This window comes from Vipera berus (genome assembly GCF_964194415.1).
Source record: "Vipera berus genome assembly, chromosome: 3".
NCBI classification, from domain to species: Eukaryota; Metazoa; Chordata; class Lepidosauria; order Squamata; family Viperidae; genus Vipera; species Vipera berus.
This window is the reverse complement of record NC_138204.1, coordinates 20,340,057-20,361,071: the sequence shown is the minus strand read 5'-3', so window position 1 is coordinate 20,361,071 and position 21,015 is coordinate 20,340,057. Positions and strand designations below refer to the sequence as shown.

Sequence of the window (21,015 nt, the reverse complement as noted above, 5' to 3'; positions counted from 1 at the left end):
AGGCACTCTGATTGGCACTCTGCCCTCGCTGAGCCCGGAGCTAAGCATCACAGCGGATCATCCTCATCCTTTACGAAGTCCCGCTCCAGTGCCCTGCTCCCACTCCGGAGCAGACCGCCTGCCGTTCGAGAGCTTCCCGTAGTCTTCCTCTGCTCCGGGAGGACCGGGCCGGAAGGCTAGAGGTTGCTTGCGTAGTTTCCGTGTGGGCTGGAAGGGAGAGAGAAGGAAGGGGAGGCGCTATCTGAAGCGGCCAGGCAGCAAGAGCCGCGGAGGCGGCGGCGGCGGCAGCAGCAGCGGCTCTCCGGGCAGGGCTGGAATTCGCCCTGGCGTCCGAACAGCAGCGGTAGCAGCAACGGCGGCGGGCGGGGGCCAGCCAGACTTGGGTCCCCCTGCAACATGGAGATCGAGAAGGAGTTCCAGCGGCTCGATCAGGCGGACAGCTGGGCCGCCATCTACCAGGTGAGCGAGGTGGGAGAAATGCACCGGGACCTGCCCGGCCGGGAGCGAACCGGCTGCTTCTTTGTCCGCTGGTCCAGCAGCCGCTTTTCCCTCCCCGCCTCCTCCCCAGAGACGCGCACTCGCTCCTCGGACAAAGCTCTCGCCTTTACCTCCCTCGGCTCGCTCTCGTTAAGCGCCTCGCCGTCGGCTCTCAACTCCGATCCGGGCTCTCCTTTCCCCGCGCGCCTTGGCACGGCTCCCTCCGGCATCCAGTGCTGGACGAGTGTCCATTTCTTGCCCTCCCCCCTTCCTTTGAAACGATCCCGTTCCCGGCATATAAAGCTTGTCGGGGAGAGGGTGACTTGCCCTGTGCGCGCCCTGGAGTTGTGTGTGTGTGTGTGTGTGTGTGTGTGTGTTTGTACTTTACTCTTACCCCCTTCCCCAAGACAAGAGGGAGACGGAATATTTAATCATGTTCAAAGGAAGTGAAGAAAACCCTGTTCGTTTCTTGATACAGACGGAAGCTCTGCTAGAAGAAAGGAAGGGGCAGATCTGTAGGCCATCCCTGATGGAAATGAAAGAGGTTTTCCAGAGTGTGCCCCCCATTATGAGGCTTCTGGAGAGAGGGGAATCAGCTGACTCTTGAAGATAGGCTTGCTTGCCATCTGCCTCGGGCAATTGCTCCATTAGGGCATCTCTAATGAAGAGCTTTTTGCGCAGTGCCCTGGAACATTTATATGAAAGGTCCATGTCCTTGTCACTGTTTGTCCTGCAAGCCAGTAAGGCTAATTATTCCTCTCCCCCCCCCCCCGATTTTTTATTTTTATTTTTGATGGGGAAGCAAAAACCTAAACCCCTTGTAGTCTTCTGTTCCCCAGAGTTAGGACTTATAGCCTCTCTCTCATTTGTTGCCTACCAAGGAAGGTAGCTGCTTACAAATTGTGATCTCTTATTGACTCTCACCATTCCCCTCCTTCCCCCCATACACGTGTTGCCTGGACAGTATGGAAATGATATCTAAATGTGTGTGGGGGGGGTGTTTTCCAACGTGCAAATGTTTTCTGATGGGCTTTCGTGAAAATGTGAAAGTAGTTTTTCTTTGTTTCTGATAGTCTTTGCAATTTGACCTTAATTACAAAACATTGAGTTTTGTTCCACACATAGCAATGATGTGATTGAAGCTTGGATAAGGTATAATTCTGCTTGGTTTTGGACTGCATTTGACAAGTTGTGTGGGATAGAAGAAGGGACGTGGTGGCTCAGTGGGTTAGGACGCTGAGCTTGTTGATCAGAAGGTCGGCAGTTTGGCAGTTTGGGATAGAAGAAAGGCACATTGAGTAGATCTTTGGACTAAGAGTGGAACACTTGTGCCCCATAGTATGGTTCCAGATTAGAAAGGGTCAATGCAATGCTGTCAAGCTAGCAACTTATTGGGCACCACCCACTTTTGTTGAGATAAGTGGCTATATAAATTTGATAAATAAATAGAAATAAATAATTTAAAATGGACATGGGCATCTAATGAACATATTGTTTCTTGGGCTAAAAGTCTTAGATTATTTTATGTTGAGCTTAGATGGCACTTACTATTATGGTTTGTTGCAGTCAGCCCCACGTTCAGACTGGATTTGGCATTTTTACCCAAGTATCTAGTCATTCCCAAGGGTGTCAGATGTTATTATTTTATGATCTTTGTATGTATGTAACTATTAAGGGCCAATGTTTGACTGCTTGGGGATTTTGGTGAGTCAATAATAAATCTCTACAGAAGGGATGTTCTCCCCAGCTCTATCAAAGGAACCTCCTTTTAGCATGGAGGTTTATACGATCTGTTTTAATGGCTATTGATGGTATTTTAGTTCATATGCTGCCAGGCTAAATCAATATGTGAAATTAGTCTGAGCCAATATTTTCCCTGTAGAGGAAATGAATGAATTTATCTCTTGCCATGGGATTTTGGAGACTGGAAAAATTGCCTGAGCATTTTTTTTCCTTGTGATCATGTTAGGAAATATTGAAAAAGATCTCCTGTAAGGCTTGGTGAAATAATAATGCATACATCATCAAATTACAAATTAAGCATGCCATCCTAGGCATTTGCAAAACTGCTGATTTCAGTAGAGTTTGATTGATAGCTTTCAGAGCAGGGTATATCCACTAAACAAAAAGACCTCAAATTGTGTGGGGGGCTTTTTTTGGGGGTGGGGGAGGAATGCTTTTCAGTATGCTAAGCATTATTGATAGTTGAAATAACAGGATATTTGCTAATCTAGTCTTGAAATGTCAATGACTAAGATAGCCTAGCAATTCTTTCTTAATTTTATTCTCTTAATGTAGCTGTACTGAATTTGGCTGCAAATGTGTACAGTATCAGCAAAACATAAGAAATTAGGTCAAGGTGGCTGCTCTGTTCCTGGAATTTTTACACTATGTGCTTTGCATACTATCACTCCTTAATGTGCTAGCAAGCTGCAGTACTCTATATTTTTTTTTAACTAAGATATCTTTGCTAACAGTAACAGTACTAACAGTAAAGATATCTTGCAAATCCTTGAAAAGCTTGTATATTCTAGCATGAATATTTTGAATTTGGGTGAGGAATAAACATTAGGTCTTTTCTAATATTTGAGGAATATGATTGAATATTTTCTCTGTGAGTCCCACCTGGGCCAGGTTCGTTGTGGCCTCCAAGCATTTCAAGAACTACAGTCTCTTTTATTCCCTCTGATTCCATCAACTACTAGGGTATCTTGCAGGGAGTATTTGGATAGAAACATCAGCAATCCTATTTAGTTTCTCCTTTCCCATCTACTGATCTGTAAGCCTTCTTCATTTCCTGATATTTAATTATAAGGCTATGTCACTTAGAGATGTCCCTGTTCTCCTATTATGATTACTCTTTCCTTTATTAATCTGTTTACATAAACTGCTTCCCCCCCAAAGCCGTAGTACATCTAATCACAGTGCATGCTTCATAACAAAAAGCCTTCCTTTCCCGAGTTTAGATGAGCTCAAGGCATATCCTTTTCAATCTTCATGCTGCTTTGCCTTAAAAGAAGTCCACATAAAAGCAGTGAGCTGTTTTTCTTGTTGGACTTCTGCAATAACTGCAGGGCTCTGCCTCCTGCTTCTCCAAGTGGCAAATTAGCTTGGATGTGGCAGGTAGCTACCAATTTAGATTTTCAATGGGAGCAGATGAATTCATGAGGGGTCAGAGTGCTAAGGACTACCAACTGGGATTGCTTTCTCCAATCTGGATAGTGTATTTTAAGAAACTTACTGCTAGGGAGCAAAAAGGGAAGAGCAGGTTTGTAATTTCTGGTTTAACAAAAGACAAAACAAGTCTTCAGCCTCAAAATAATTTTATCTGATCAGTGAGCTCTCTTGGCAATGTGAAGACCCAGTTCTTTGGAGAAGGCTGAGTTGCTGTGAAAGGTAGAAAGAAAGAGAAGTGGATGGCCAACAGCATGGTAAATAATTACAGGGAATCCTCAATTTACGACTATAATTGGGACCAACATCTCCGTTGCTAAACAAGGTGGTTGCTAATAGTCACACCTGATTTTATGACCTTTTTTGCCATTGTTGTTAAGCGAATCACTCTAGTAGTTAAATGAAGGGGGGCACTGCAACTGTCATAAATACATGCCAGTTGCTGAGCATTTGATTTTGATCACATGACTGAATGGAAGCACTCCATTTTGATCACATGACTATGAATGTTACAACAGTTGTAAATGTGAGGACTGGTTGTAAGTCACCTTTTTCAGTGCCATTATAACTTCAAACAGTCACTAAATGAAGTGGCGATGAGTACATAGGTTAGAAGAGATTAGTTATAGATCATTGTAGAGAAAATCTATGTGACTAATAGGAGTCAAAAATGCCTTGATGTCACATTATAGATCTAGTTTTGAGTAACTTTTTGAGCTCTTGCTGGTAGAACAAAATAGTAATAAGCCATTTTTCTAGTATATCTTGTGTGAGAAACAACATTTATTTATGTTATTTATTTCTCTACAGCAGGGGTGTCAAACTCAATTTCATTGAGGGCCACATCAGCATTGTGGTTGCCCTTGGGGGGGCGGGTGAGTGTGGCTTGGATGGGTGTGGCCTACTTGGTGGGTGTGGCTAGGATGGGTATGGCCTACTGGGTGGGCATGGCCAGCTCGACATCACTTGCTTCAGGGGTTCCTAGGTAGGACTGGGGCAGATCTGAGGGTCTCTGGCAGAGGAGGATGGGACCCACCCTCCCTCCCTTCCATCCTCTGTTCTTTCCTTCCTCCCTCCCACCCTCCATTCCTTCCTTCCTCTGTTCCTTCCTTCCTCTCTTCCTTCCTCTGTTCCTTCCTTCTTCCCTCCCACTCTCCATTCCTTCCTCACTGTTCTTTCCTTCCTTCCTCCCTCCCTTTTTCCCTCCCACCTTCCCTTCCTTCCTTCCTCCCTCCCTCCCTTCCTTCGCCTTCTCATCTCTTTTCTTCCCCCGCATTCAGGAAAGGGTGATGGGAGGGGGAGGGATTGCCAGCACTAATATGCTGCTGCTGGCCATTCCTATACTATGTGGGTGGGTGGGGGCGGTCCTGTTGAAAGGGATGCCTCATGGCTGCAAGGCTGGAGGTGCTGGTGGGGGGGTGGGGGGTGCTAATCTACAACCTGGTTGTGTCCATCAAAGCCAGAACACACTCAGCCTAAGATCCACTGGAACCAGCAAGGAGCTGCCCCACCACCTCTGTCCTGCCCCCCGGGTGTGCGCACAGGAGATGGCCAGTGCCGGCATCCTGGCTGAAGTCAGCCTGCAGGGCAAGACAGCCAGCAGGGATGCCGGACTCTACTTGTGTGCACACCCAGGGGCCGGGGTGGGGCTGCCTCTTGGATTTAAGGCTGAGTGTATTCTGGCTTTGATGGATGCAATCAAGTTGTAGATCAGCGCTCAGTTGGCCTGGGCTGGGCTGAGGTGCAGCAGGCCAGTCCTTCGCTCTTTTCAGAGCAGGTCCCCGGGCCGGATGGAACCACATGTCAGGCTGCATCCGGCCTGTGGGCCTTGTGTTTGACATGTCTGCTCTACAGTATTGATCAATTTAGCCTCTGAATGATGTGCAATAAAGCAAAAATAAAATAAAAAAAGTTAAGGTATTAAATTAATTGAAGATAATATATAATGCAATTACACAAAGAGATAGATGCCCACAACAAACTGGGATCAACAGCAATAAAATGCTTAGTAAAATACAGGGAGGGAGGATTCAATTTACTTCTAAGGAAAGTGTGTTGCACAACATAGGATCTATTACTAAGAAAGTTTACAATCTAACCTGCCTGCTATATACTATTTGGGGTGGGGTGAGGACTCTCACCAGGCCCTCACTAGAGTTTCAGACCGAGCAGGAAGATTTGATTTTGGCAGTGCAGAATCTGATGTACCCTGGTGGCTTTTCCTGTCTTGATCATGATTAAGCCAAGTTCTGTTTGCCTTTATATGTATGAATTTTTAATCAAATTTGTTCTAGCTGTGGAGCACATTTGTAATTTCAGTCTGTCTGAATATGTGTTCGCTAATGACATTTTTCTTCTTATGCAGAGAATTATCATCTTATCATTTCTATCTCCAAGGCCTGGATTTAATTAAAATAAAGGCTGAATTGCATGTCATAAAGCTTTCAGTCTTGCTATTGCAGAACACCTTCTAAAGTAGCTTTGCAAAAGTTTGCAAATGAAACCATGGGTCATACGTTTATGTGTGGGCAACAGTTGTGGGCAACTGTAAATGCATTCACAAATGTTTCAGACCTGTATTTTTACCAGTCTTCAAATATATGTTTATGAGTGTTAATTTGTTATGCACCCCCACTCCCAGAATAAAGGGAAGGCAACAGATTGGTTGTCAAAATTGAATCAGGTTCCAAGACACCCTTTTGGTAGCTCAACCTCTCCCCCTGCCCCCCAATTGGGCAGCAAATTATACAGGCAGCAAATTTCTTGCTGATTTTCAGCAGGAAGTAAATTAAAAAAGCTTAAATGGCGCTTTAAATTGTAAATGCATCCCCTAATAGGAAAGCAATCCCCACTGCCTCCCCCCCTCTCCACTGAAGGTGGTCTAAAATGGCTGGAAAAAATTGAATGTTGTATATTGCTGTGCTAAGCCACACTATCGCTGAGGTACAAACCTAGCCAATTACAGCTTACTCAGCAAAGCATGGTCAAACAAGCATGAGTGTGAAGAAAGTCAACATCTTTCATTATAGAAAAGTTTTTTTGACCCAGCAATGATTCTTGTCATAGATTACTAGCTGAAGGTTTGTGAACCAGCACCAAAAACAAGCTGTAATTTTTGTAGAAATATATGGTCTACCCACTTCCTTATTTTTAGTTTAGAAATGTAGGCTTTAGTTTCTTACTAGGAAATTTCCAACTGCTCCCCATTCTTGTGCCATTGCCTCTGAAAGGGTTAAAAGACTGAGAAATCTTAAATGGTGGACCAAGCAGCTTTCTAGGAGCCACTGAATGCATTCAGATGAGTTATGAAAACTTGTGAGAGGCTTCTGTATTGAATGACATAAGTTTTTTTAAAAAAGATCTTAGTAAAAGATGAGAATCAGTGTAGTCTAGTAGCTTAGACATTGGTCTGAGAGTGAGAAGATGGAGGATCAAAGCACACTGTATCAGATTTTGGTGGGTGATCTGAGGCCAGCCACCCTTTCAGATCATCTTCTCATAGGAATTGTTGTTAAAAGTAGGAGAGGTCACCATGAAAGTGGTTTTGAACTCTCAGAGGAAAGTCAGCTTTTTAATTTAAATTTATTTTTACTATTTTTTTTATTAATCCTTTTGGAAAGTTAATTTTAGCCTCTTCAAAAAAAATTACTTGATTAAATTGGAGGGCAAAAATTAGGCTAGTAGACTTTCTCTGAAGATCATTCTCTATTTGGGAACAACCTGACAAAACATATTTATGCATAGCTTCCTTTGGAGAATTTGGAGCAGACTTATAATGAAATTGCATCAAAAAAGGTCACAGGAAATAATCAGAATGAACGGATTTTATGCCAAGAAACTCTGCTTTACTAAAGAAGCCATGTGAACCTCATGAACGAGTTTGTACATGATGCTGACCATAAAATGATTAGTTTGATTTTGATTTAGCTGAGTATGAGTACTGAGTATTTGTGCTTTGTGAAACTTAGTTTAGGAGGTACCTCATTGGTAAATTATTGGTTTGTGAATGGATATGTCTTTTATGGCATCCAGTTTTTGAGCAGACAAATATATAATGTAATTATAGGTTTGTCTTGTTCAAAAATTTGGAATTTGGAAGGGGGCAAGCAATGATTTGCTATCACAATTCTAAATATATCTACCAGCTTAAGAGGTTTGTTTTTTCCTGCTCTAGGAGCTATCATTTGAACAACAGAATCATGACACTACCATTCTTCAGAAATGTTGCTTATATTCCAGGCAATGTTATATATTCTATTTTTTTCCCTTCTAATTGTATGAACTTTGGAGATTCAAGTAGTCCTCAACTTACGACTATAATGGAACTTGGAACCTTTATCATAAGTCATGACATTCATAAGTTGAGGCACCCATGTGACTGAATCCAATTGAACAACATTTTTTGCAGTGGTCGTTATGTAAACACTGCAGTTTGTGAATCAATGTATTCCTGTGAGCGCTTTTTGCTCATCATCAGGAAAAAATGCTATGGCCCCTTTATGACCTCTGGACTTCTGCTGTAAATCATGATCATGTGACTTTAGAACCTTGCAAACAGCCATAAAGCTGAGCTGGTTGCCAAGTGGCTGAAATGCAGTCATGTGACTCTGGGGATGTATAGAGGCATCATAATTCTGGAACCAGGTCGTAAGTACAGATAGTTCTAGACTTACGAGCACAATTGAGCCCAAAATTTCTGTTAGTAAGCGAGACAGTTGTTAAGTGAATTTTGCTGCATTTTATGACTTTCCTTGCCACCGTTTTTAAATGAATCCCTGCAGATGTTAAGTTAGTAGCATGGTTGTTAAGTGAATCTGGCTTCCCAATTGACTTTGTTTCTTAGAAGTCGCAAAAGGTAATCACATGAACCTGGGACACTGCAACAGTCATAAACATGAGTCAGTTGCAAAGTGTTTGAATTTTGATCACGTTACCGTCGGGATGTTGCAATGGGCAGAAGTGTGAAAAATGGTCATAAGTCACTTTTCTCAGTGCCGTTATAACTTCGAACAGTCACTGAATAAACTGTTGTAAGTCGAGGACTACCTGTAGCTTTTGGGGGTAGGGTTACAAACTTCCTCCTGTTAAGCAAGGAGTACCTATAGTTGATTATGAAAAAAAAATGTTTCGTTATAATTTTAGCTTGTTTACCTTTTTCTAGTAAAGTATACTTGAATTTTAATAATGCAATCCAACAATTTAAGCATTATGGGTAGCAAAAAAGTATATGAAAGAGCAGAGGGTTTTTTTTCTAAAAAGAATAAAATATTCTGAGTTCATATTACTTAGTGCAACAGGGGTGGCTGTGACAGTGAATTCTTGTTGGATGTACTTTGGCATTTGGGTGCCAGATGGTTTGCCACAAATTCTTCAGGGCATAAGAGTTTGGGAAGGATGCCCAGGACAAAGGCAAAGAATACAATCTGTTTCATAGCTTATACCAACCTCAGAAAATGTTCTAATAATTTGCTGTTTCTCTGAAAATAAATAGGTACAGTATAATTCTCAGACAAACAGAGGACACAGCTAGTGCTCAATTTACAACAGTTCATTTAGTGACTGTAAGAAGTTACAGCGGCACTAAAAATGTCACTTGTGATTGTTCTTCAGACTTAGCATCCCCATGGTCACATGATCAAAATTCAGACATTTGGCAACTCACAGTTGCAGTGATCTTGGAATCACCTTTAGTGACCTTCTGACAAGCAAAGTCAATGGGAAAGCCAGATTCACTTAACATTTGGACTACAAATGGAAATTCATATGGATAAAGTTTTTCTACAGCATGCACATTTGAGACTTTATATGGAAAACTAGTATGTATCAGAAGCAAAGGATTAAGTTGCACCGTAGAAGATTTATTCACGACCATACATAAGAATATAGTCAACTAATTGTCAGCACTATATTGGCGCTAGATAAAGGTGACCAAAATTCAAGGGGGCTGGACTTGGATCGTTTGTGGCATTGTAAGGACTCTAAGCTGATGACACATTTAACTCCCATGTCCACCACTCTAAAATGTTGACTGCTTCTGGGATGGTGCCACAGGGTCTCTGTACTATATTATAGAGTCCCAGGTTGGATTGGCCAGGTCTCCTTGCCATGCTTGATCTTTTGTCTTAGAATGTGTTCTCTCCTTTCTGGGAAACTGCTGTGTTACAGAATCCATTCTCCTGAATGGGCATCTGGCTAAAAAGTAGCAAATTGTGGTCATGTGACCACAGAACGCTGCAGCCAGTTGTAAATGTGAGCAGTTGCCAAGTACCCAAAATATGGGGTGGGGAGGGAACATTTTATGATAGCCAGAAGTGCTTTATGATCGATAAAGCACCCTCTCTGAGGCTATCATAACTAAACGACCGGTTGTAAGTCAAGAACTATCTGTACATACAAAATCAAATAAAGGGTGAATCTGCAACGATGTTCATTAGATTAAATAAGAAGGTTGTATACATAATGGTTTGCAAGGCAAGATATTGGTGTGACTTTTGGTGGTAGATAAATAGGTACAATGATTTTGGGCAAAAGCTGGCAGACAATAATTTTTATGATCTCAAAAGTATATATTGCATTTAGAGGATTGCCTATTAATTGGCAGTTAGAATAAGCAATATTCCCAGGAGGAAAGAAATAAATCTAATATATAAACCAGGCAATTTTCAAATTGGGTTCAGTTTGTAAGATACTAGTTATAATTTGTGATACTGGACATTTTAGTGACAGTTTGTCTCTTATGAATTCCGAAAGTTTGTATTAGCAAACAGTTTCACAAATAGAAGCTTGCTGGAGGTTTTAATATGTTGGAATTTGCAATTTGCTAATACTGTTGTAATATTATCAAGGCCTAAAATGTTTAAAACCATTAAAGGCTCTAACATTGAACTGGGCAAAATGTGAAGGTATTTCTCAAATGTAAAGAACAGGTCTTTAAACACTATCCTGTATATGCATGCGTTATGTTGCTCATATCTATTTTAACTTTTGATGTCACTGTTTAACTATACTAAACCTCATTACAGTTTAGCATAAAATGTACTCTGTAGAAAGATAATGTGATATATTCTACCAAAAAAATGGTTTGGCTGGACAGTTCAGATGAATTATACTGGTACAGAAAGTCCTGCAATAGTAGAAGTTGGTTTTTTAAAAACAGATTTTCTAGAAGATTAAAGACTTACAAATTATGCTACTGTAATTTTGTTTCTCATGGTCACAATTTTGTACTGACCTTGAGTAATGGGTAGTGGAATAGATGTATTTTTTTCAACTATAGGCCAATATTTTATAGAATGTGTTGATTGGAAAGTTTCATCTCAAAAACCTTAAGAAAAATCCTATGAACGAGGAGATTTGGCACCTATTAATTTTGAAAGTCACCCTCTAATCTGCCAGGTTGTTTTCCACTGTGTTAATTTTAATGGGTTCTTATTTTTAAAATGAATTCATCATTTTTGCTCAAAGCTAGGGTGACTCATCGTCTCCAAACCGAAAGGCCACATGCAAATTTGTTCCTGAACATTACAAAATGCAGAGAAGTATTAAAAAAACAGGTTCTTTAGCCAAAAGGTTTTGGGATAACAAAAACTCTTATTGAGATTTTTAAGAAAATAAGTAATTGTCTTCCCAAACGGTATACAAGCCATAACCTCCTCGGAGCAGAGGACGTTATTTAAAGTAAAACAGGTATGGTTTCCCTATCTTATTATTAAATATAAACTGCAGATTTTTAAAATTTGTATGAAATTTAATTGGATTTTTAAAATTGTATGAAAACACAAGCTGTTTGTATGGAGTTTACATAAGACAATTAGTAAATGAACAGGGATGTCTTTGTATATGGATTGGAGCACAACTAACTGAAGGACTTAAAGGTGGTGGAATCGTTAGATGTAATGATCTTGTAATACAAAAATAGTTTTTTTAAAAAAAAATCCTTTCCACATGAACAGGAAGAACGGAATCCTGCATGGAATGACTGCCTCAGAAATTTTAGTCTCAGATGGTTCTTGACTTATTTATTTATTTATTTATTTATTTATTTATTTATTTATTTTATTAAATTTATATGCCGCCCTTCTCCCTAAGGACTCAGGGCGGCGCACAACAATAAAAATTAAAAATAGAAAATAGAAAATTTTAAAAAGAATTAAACAATAAATACAATAATTATATGACAATTTAAAAACCAGTAAAAAGCTAATTAAAACCGTAGTCAGTTCAGGCCCACTTGTTGGAACAACCACGTCTTCAGGTCATGGCGGAAGGACCGAAGGTCAGGGGTCATCCGCAGCTCTGGGGGCAATTATGGACTTATGACCATAATTGAGCCTGAAATTATGACTGGACCAAATTTAGCTAGCAAGCTTTCATGCCTAAGGCAGGACTAGAACTCACAGTGTCCGGATTCTAGCCTAATGCCTTAACTACAGTACTAGATCAAACTGGCAGTGTCTTTTTTTCAAAACAAATTTCTATAGTAGGCCTTTAAAAAAAAACAATTCAACCACCAGAAGATGAGCAAATAAATCCATCTACTTTGTATCAGTGCCATACCAATTGTGAGGAATGTGCATTTCAGCTGAAAAAGGGTTCATAAACTCATAGAACATAGAAAAATAGAGTTGAAAGGACTTTGGAGGTCTTCTAGTCCAACCCCCTGTTCAAGCAGGATATTGTATACCATTTCAGACAAATGGTTGTCGAGTCTCCTTTTGAAAGCCTCCAGTAATAGAGATTGTCATCTAAAACTTGGCAGAATTTATTCCTTCAGGAGAGGCAACTGTGCTTGAAATGTATTTCCAGTGTGGTACAGAAATTAAGATTACACTGGCAAAACTCTTCTCAGGGAACAAAGTGTTAAAACTAATAATCAAAGTTTATTTATGGTGGTAGAACAACATTCTATATAAAACATTAAACCACAAAATAATAAAACTAAAATTAAAACAGTATTTTGCTCTCTAAATTGTCCATCAATTGGCATGTTTCATCCTTGCCCCAAAGGCTATAATTCCTGAAAATGTAGGTCAATTTCAAATTACTTTTTATAGAAAGCAGACTATCCCACAGAAAAAAAAAGCAATTGTTACTTGGTGCTTTCCAGGTTTAATTAATGGGGAAGCATGGAGGTTTGGGATTTTGCCTCGACTTTCCTGCCTTGCTGTTTCCATCATCACCAGGGCTGGAATTGTTCAAAATCTTTTGTGCTCTGGAGCCAGAATTCAAGAGGGGGAGGATGTGGCAAGGCAGGAAGAAGTATCTATTAGCAAATACTAGCAGCAATGGGAGACACTTTTGTGTAGCTTCTGCCAGCTGCTTCAGTAACAACCTGACAGACCCATTCTAAACAAGAATTATTATTCTGAATAATTCTAGGGACAGACCTATTAAGTTTGGATTTAGAATAGTAATATTTGAGCAGAAGCCACTACAAGCTTGTTTTAATTATAGAATGCTTTTTAACTGTTAGTTTTTTATTATGTGTTTTTATTGTATGTCACCCAGAGTCATGTTCTGGGAGATGGGCAACTATATAAATCTGATAAATAACTCTATCAGGGTTTCTTGTGAAAATAAAATAGACGTAAAGCTAAATTAGCTCACTTACATAATAATAATTTATTTTATTTTTATACAACTTATTCCCAAGATTTAGGTCAGGGTACAAGCAATAAATAGCTATAAATAAATAGCAATAAAATAGGCTGAATAAAATCCATAAGTTGAAGGAAATGTGAAGAAATAAATGCACATTAAAAAGAACAGTTTCCTCGCCTTCTGAAAATATATGGCTGGATTAGCAACTATGGTATCTGCACATGAATTTAAAATATAATTTTAGCACTCACACTTGGGAGATCCTGCGGTTTCACCCAATGGCTCCAGAATAGGAATAGTTGCCACACCTCTGCAGATGAGATGATTTGATACTGCAGATGAGAGTAGATACTGGTGGCCATTGGCTTCCAGAGGGGATTGATTGAAGTGGGTGAAAAAAGTAAAGGATGGGAAAGGGGTGGGGAGGAATAAGCAAGATTAACAAGGAAGAGAGGAATGAAGCAATGTGCTTCTGGAGAAGAAAAGAAGTGAAAATGTGTAGAAAATGAGAGAAAAAAGTAGTGGTATAGATTTGGACATTGTACGAGATGATTAGCATTTAAGTAGTGTAGAGGTTGAAGAGGACTCAGCCTTCCATCCTTCCAAGGTCGGTAAAATTAGATTGTTGGGAGAAATACGCTGACTTGGTAAACTGCTTAGAGAGGGCTGTGAGACGATATTCCAGGGGGTGCGAAATCTTGGGTTTTCAAAATTATACTGTATATGCATAATTCATTGCCATTATTTCGAACTTTTGTAAGGGGTGCGAGAATATATCAGAAGCGTTCTAGGGATGTGGGGTATAGAAAAGGTTGGGAGCCACTGGTCTAAGTGCTAAGAGTGACTGGAACAAACTGGAAGATGTGGAAATAAAAAGAGAAATGTAACAGATGAAGCGAAGGCTTTGAACAAAGAGGATCAATGTTTCAGAGGGTCATTTTTTGTCACTATTATTGTCTTTATTAGGAACAGCTGAAGCCACTGTAGACAGAGAAGTGCAATTGTTTTTTTTTTAATCCCATTTATATCCCGCCCTTCTCCAAATTGTGCTTACAATTTAAGCACAAACCAATGTGCTTAGCAATAGCCTTCATTCTATGTATATGCCTGCTTATTAGGGCTTTTGCCCCCCCCCAAGCGTCATTATTACAAAGTCAGCTTATTGCCCCCAACAATCTGGGTCCTCATTTTACCTACCTCGGAAGGATGGAAGGCTGAGTCAACCTTGAGCCTGGTGGGATGCGAACCTGCACTAATTGTAGGCAGCTGGTGTTACTTAAGGAGGCATTAGCCCACTGCTCCACCAATTGTTGCTATGGTCCTTCTAGAGAGGAATATTTCCTGAGCTATAATTTTATAGAGATGTTATGACTGCTACATGCACTAGTTAGAGGATGGCTAAATCTTGTCTAAGTTACTGAGGGGATTTTTCCCTTGGAGATGAGAGCCAAGCCAGCCATAGATGTGAACTGCTAGCTGCTATCCTTCCTCTTGGTACTTGAATGCCAAAGTAGTGATCACGTGATCCACCCATCATAAATACATGCTGATTACCAAGAACCCAAATTTGGATCTCACGATCGTGAGAATGCTGCAACAGTGAGGGATGGGTTGTGTCACTTTTTTCAGTACCACTGTAACTTTGAAGGAATGGTTTAAGTGGAGGATTTTCTGTGTTGGAGAGAAGAGAAAGACAAGTGCTCGTTAATTATTAAAAATTGAATAAAAGTATAGAATGTAGGGCACAAATTTGGAACACTGGATTAGGCTTAGATTTCCCCCTAGCACAAAGTCAGGGCTATGTCAAGTGCTGCACTTGTACTGAACTGCATTTTGTCTTGTTAGCCTTCTGTTTTAAAACAGTTGTGCAGCACGTGTGTCTGTGATTAAAATACATGCTAAGTGATTTAGCAGAAGGAGATACACAACAGGTGGGTTGTAATATGTTTTAAAATATGAAAATAGGTTTCCCCATCCATGTTTAAAAATGCTGAAAGCTATTTGCAAGAGATCTGATCTAAAAGTGGGGAAGCCTGTAAAACATACTGATATGATTTAAACTAAGAATGTTTTGGGATTCCCATTCTTAGAAGGTGTTTAAAAAATCTGTATTGAATTTACATAAAATTTGGGCTTGTACATTATCTGGTATGACTACTGTACAAGATTTGAAGTTTACTCTTTTGTTTTCAGGGAACCAAATGAACTAATACAAATTAGTGAAACAAGCCCACTTCAAACTGAATAATTACATTGTTCTAGTAACCTACTGATGTCCAAATATTTGCTATATAGGATATATTTAAACTTCTTTGCGGGAACAAAACTAGAATGACTCAAATAGGTGGTACCACATCATACATGGATAGAACCAAGATTTTTTTCTTCCTCCTGGGATTTGCAGGTATGATTGGGGGAAGAGTTATATTTGTTTATTTAAACAATATTAAGCTTATTTTGGGGGGGTATACTGCAAATAGGGACGCGGTGGCTCAGTGGGTTAGGACGCTGAGCTTGTCAATCAGATGGTCAGCAGTTTGGCGGGTCGAATCCCGAGTGCCGCATAACAGAGTGAGCGCCTGTTACTCGTCCCAGCTTCCGCCAACCTAGCAGTTCGAAAGCACGTAAAAATGCAAGTAGAAAAATAGGGACCACTACGGTGGGAAGGTAACAGCGTTCCGTGCGCCTTTGGCATCTAGTCATGCCGGCCACATGACCACGGAGACATCCTCGGACAAGCGCTGGCTCTTCAGCTTTGAAACGGAGATGAACACCGGCCCCTAGAGTTGGAAAATGGCTAGCATGCATGTGCGGGGGAACCTTTACCTTTACTGCACATTGTGTGTATTTCCTGCCTAAAAATGAAAGGAATCTATGTCACTGTTTTTCAGCAATTACAGTATACTACTGGTGTAGGAGTATCGGAATAAATGGTTTTGTCTTGCAGATAAGGTACACCTACAGAAGCAAAATATTTTAATATAGACTGTGGAAAGAATTGTAAAACAATGTATTGCATAATTAATTCCAGAAACTCATCACATCAAAATAGTTGGTAGATGGCAGAAATAAAAAAGACCATTCAAATTGCTATAAAGAAATCGGTTTTCCTTTTCTTCTGAAATGAGGATTGTAGTTCTAAATCATAGAAAAAATTATGGTTATATTTATCTCATTATTAGATAGAGAATCTGATAGCAGTTTGTTAAGAAAGTTGCATAAGGTACAATTTGTTGCATGGTTTTTATTGTGTATATACTAAATATACAGTGGTAACTGTGACAGCAGATTTTATTTTTATTTTTTATTTTAATTCCATTTATATCCCGCCCTTCTCCGAAGACTCAGGGCGGCTTACAAGCTTAGCAGTAGCCTTCATTCTATGTATATGCCTGCTTATTAGGGCTTTCACACACACCCCAGCGGCATTATTACAAAGTCAGCTTATTGCCCCCAACAATCTGGGTCCTCATGATGAACATGCACATGAAGATGCACATGAAAGCTGACAGAATAAAGTTAGCCAAAGAATTCATGGCAGGTCAACAAGAGAAGAATTAAAAATTTGGACTTGAAGTCAGTACATCATATTTTGTTTATGTTGAAACATTTCACATCCTAATTTGCTCTATTGTAGTTGTAAAGAAATGAGCCTCTTCTTGACACTTCATGTTTTTTTCTCAAAATGTATCCATATAACTTATATTGATGTAACATTAATTGTCTTTTCCTCCAAGTACTTGGCACATGCTATTTCCATCACTAACGAGAACTGCAGTATAGCCACATCCATTACTTACAGGAATGCTAAGTAATTAGTCTATATTTTTATAGTGTGGTGGGAGAGGCATTTAGAAAGATGAAGAGTTTAAAAAAGTACTAATAAATCTAACAGTACATTTAATCCAACAGTACAGTGATTTAGTTTATATTTAGGATATCAGGGCTAATTAGATAAAATTGAAAAGTGTTTCAGGTGGTGGAGTAGTATGGTATTAACTTGTCAAAAACTTCAATGTCAGCCTTACATAAGAACATGCTCAAAAAATGATCTATAGATTTAAGTCTTCCACATGTAGGTACCTAGTTGTCTGATATTATTTTGTGACATAATATGCCCTATGCACGGTCACCCATGCCCTTGTCACTTCTCGCCTGGATTACTGCAATGCTCTCTACATGGGGCTGCCCTTGAGGTGAACCCGGAGGCTTCAACTGGTGCAAAATGCGGCCGCGCGGGTGCTTATGGGAGTATCTCGATACTCCCATGTTACACCACTCCTGCGCGAGCTGCATTGGCTTCCGGTTGCCCTCCGGGTGCAATTCAAGGTGCTGGTAATTACCTTTAAAGCCCTACATGGCTTAGGCCCGGGGTACTTGCGAGACCGCCAATGTCAACCTCCCATTGCCCGGTTCCCTCCCACAGAGTCGGCCTCCTCAGGGTGCCGTCGGCCAGGCAATGCCGGATGGCGACCCCCAGGGGGAGAGCCTTCTCTGTGGGCGCGCCGACCCTCTGGAATGAACTGCCTCCAGAGCTGCAGACGGCCCCTGACCTTCGATCCTTCCACCGTGACCTGAAGACGTGGTTGTTCCAACAAGCAGGCCTGGACTGATCATGGTTTTTAAATTTGGTTTTTATTGGCTTAAATTGTCCTTTATTTCTTTATTTATTGTTTAATTCTTTTTTAATCTTTGTATTCTATGTTTTTTAATTTTTTATTGTTGTGAGCCACCCTGAGTCCTTAGGGAGAAGGGCGGCATATAAATTTAATAAATAATAATAATAATAATAATAATAATAATAATAATAATAATAATAATAATAAATACTTCAATAAAACATTTATTTTTTATTTTTATTGAAATAAAAGTAAAACCTGAAATAATATAGAATAATTGTGAAGTAAGAAAATACAGAAAGAGATACAAATAGAAAAAAAGAAGACAAAATATATAGAGAGAGACTTCTGATCTTCTTTACAGCAGTTACAATCTTATCCTCATTCCTCCTTTATTAAAATAGCATCCTCGTCCTGTTCTTCCTATATTCAGCCCTTTTCAGTCCGCAAATCCATAAATCACTGGTTTGTTTTTTCCTTTTTCAACAAAATGTCTGTAAGAGATTTGATAAAAGTGCTTATCATCCTATGTCTGATCAAAGAGGTCAATTTTGTCATGTCCACCAATTCTATAATCTTTACAACTCACTCTTCTTTCAGAAGCATTGATTGCTAGCAAATGAGCAGCATATTTATACATATAAGTCAAGCAACAATTGCTATTATTGCTTAAAAAACAAAGGATGCTTGGAACCCTTGTAATACAGGTAGTCCTTGACTTAAACAGTTCATTTAGTGACCATTCAAAGTTACAACGGCAGTGCAGAAATGTGGTTTATAACTGATTTTCTCACTTCTCACACAGACTTTCTTACGGACTGGTTACAAACAGTGAGGGTCGGGTCTGCTTTGTCCACCCGCCTGAAGCTTTGCACCGGCTCACCACAGGGCTGCGTGCTTAGCCCCTACCTGTACTCTTTGTACACATATGACTGTGTATCATCCGACCCATCTACTGTGATAATTAAGTTTGCAGATGATACTACCATGGTGGGTCTTATTACAGGTGGGGATGAGACAGCATACAGGGCGGAGGTACAAAAACTATCCATCTGGTGTTGTAACAACAACTTGCACCTGAACATCAGCAAGACGAAAGAGATGGTGCTAGACTTCCAGAGGAAAAAGAAGGAACCTGCCCCACATTACATCGGGGAGGACTGTGTGGAGAGAGTTTCCTCCTTTAAATTTCTGGGAGTCTACCTCTGCGAAGATCTGACCTGGAAAGTTAATACAACCCAGGTGGCTAGAAAGGCCCAACAGAGACTTCACTTTCTCAGGGTGTTGCGGAAGAACAGGGTAGAACAACGGCTTATGACCCTTTTTTACCGGTCTACTATAGAGAGCGTCCTCTCATATGGTACTGTGGTTTGGTATGCTGGTCTGACAGCTGTGGATACGAAGGCATTACAGAGGGTGGTGAGCACAGCACAAGACATTTTAAGCTGTCCCCTGACACCACTGGATGACATCGCCAGGGCTCGCTGCCTTGGAAGAGTGAGGAAAATTCTCAGGGATGACTCACACCCTGGACGGTATCTCTTCACTCTCCTACCATCGGGTAGGAGATATAGGAGTATAGCCAGCCGTACCAACAGGCTGAAGAACAGCTTTTATCCATGGGCTGTTAGGCTTTTGAATGGGAAATAATTTTATAAACTTTATGCATAATTGACTTGCGAGGCCGGTGAGTTATGCAGTTAGCTCACATGGTGTAATGAGATGGAGGGTTTGTGTCACTGTAAGTTGGGGTTGGGAGCACGAAGCGAGGCTCAGCCAATCTCAATGTATACATGGTTGTACTTTGACAATAAAGGTTCATTCATTATGACTGTTGCAGCATCCCCATGGTCACATGATCAAAATTCGGACACTTGGCAACTGACTCATATTTATGATGGCTCCAGTGTCCCTGGGTCATGTGATCACCTTTTGCGACTTTCTGGCAAAAGCAAAGTCAATGGGGAAGCCAGATTCACTTAATAACTGTGTTACTAACTTAACTGCGGTGATTCAACTGTGGCAAGAAAGATGGTAAAAAGGGGCAAAATTCACATAACAAATGTTCCTTTTAGCAACAGACATTTTGGGCTTTAATGTGGTCATAAGTAAAGGACTACCTATTTCTGAACCCGGACATTTGATTTCGGTGCCAGAACAGAACAGATTCAGTTTTTCCACTTAAGCAATGGGTGATGAAGGAAGAGTTGCTTCTAATGCCTGGAACATTAGATGAAAGGTGAGCTACAAAAGGGGCAAAGTGTACAATATAATTATGGAACACTGTTCTTCAGAAAAGTGGAAATCAGTTTTTCTGATACATTATGGGCTGAAAAATGCAGAAGTAAATTTCTGTAGAAATATGAAGCCGGGGAGGAAGAAAACATACTATTTTAGAATATGAGATTAGGTATGTAGGATGAGATTATACTGTGTGCACAGTATAGTTATTAGGCAAGTGAGTATTTTGACCATATCATCATTTTCATGCATATTTTCCACCTTCAAGCTGTATAAGCACATCAAGTGATGTGTATTTGTGTAATGAGGGAGGGTGTGGCCTAAAGAGATCAACATCCTATATCAAAGGGTGCATAATTATTAGGCAGCTTATTTTCCTCAGGAAAAATGGGCCAAAAAAGAGATTTCATTGACTCTGAAAAGTCAAAAGTTGTAAAAAGTCTTTCAGAGGGATGCAGCACTCTTGAAATTGCTAAGATATGGCGGAAATGGCAAAGATCTCAGCGTATCTGAAAGACCATTCGCAACAGAGATATATTGTGGAGTGGAAAAAATGGATTGATTACATCCAGAATAAATATGGGACTAAAAAAGTTTCATTTAGCATTTGAATAAGTATTGAGGTGATATTTATATTGCTTGTAGTTATTTTATAAGAGTTAAAGTGCGATAGATTTAATAGTTTATTGTTGTTTGCATATGGTAGATTATGATTGTTTCTACTTTTATACCTTGTATTTAGCTCTGGGAAGTCGGGGAGGGGGGTGGGGGAGGGAGGGAGGTGTTGGGAGGGTTGGGAAGAGGGGAGGGGGTTGGGAGGGGTTTTGTTTTGTTTTTTTATAAATAAAATGTACTGTAAAACTTTTCAATTAAAAAAAAAGAAATTGCTAAGATATTGGGGCGT

General features: G+C 40.1%; 1 protein-coding gene across 1 annotated transcript in view; it reads left to right on the top strand.

Annotated features, from left to right (window-relative positions):
* The first annotated feature begins 241 nt into the window (after window positions 1-241).
* Window positions 242-21,015, top strand: part of PTPN1 (protein tyrosine phosphatase non-receptor type 1) — an 83,748-nt gene continuing 62,974 nt past the window's right edge. Inside the window, exon 1 of the mRNA XM_081322219.1 lies at window positions 242-459. Within this exon, the coding sequence (XP_081178345.1) occupies window positions 397-459 (63 nt within the window). The 5' untranslated portion in view covers window positions 242-396. The remainder of the gene's footprint in view (window positions 460-21,015) is intronic.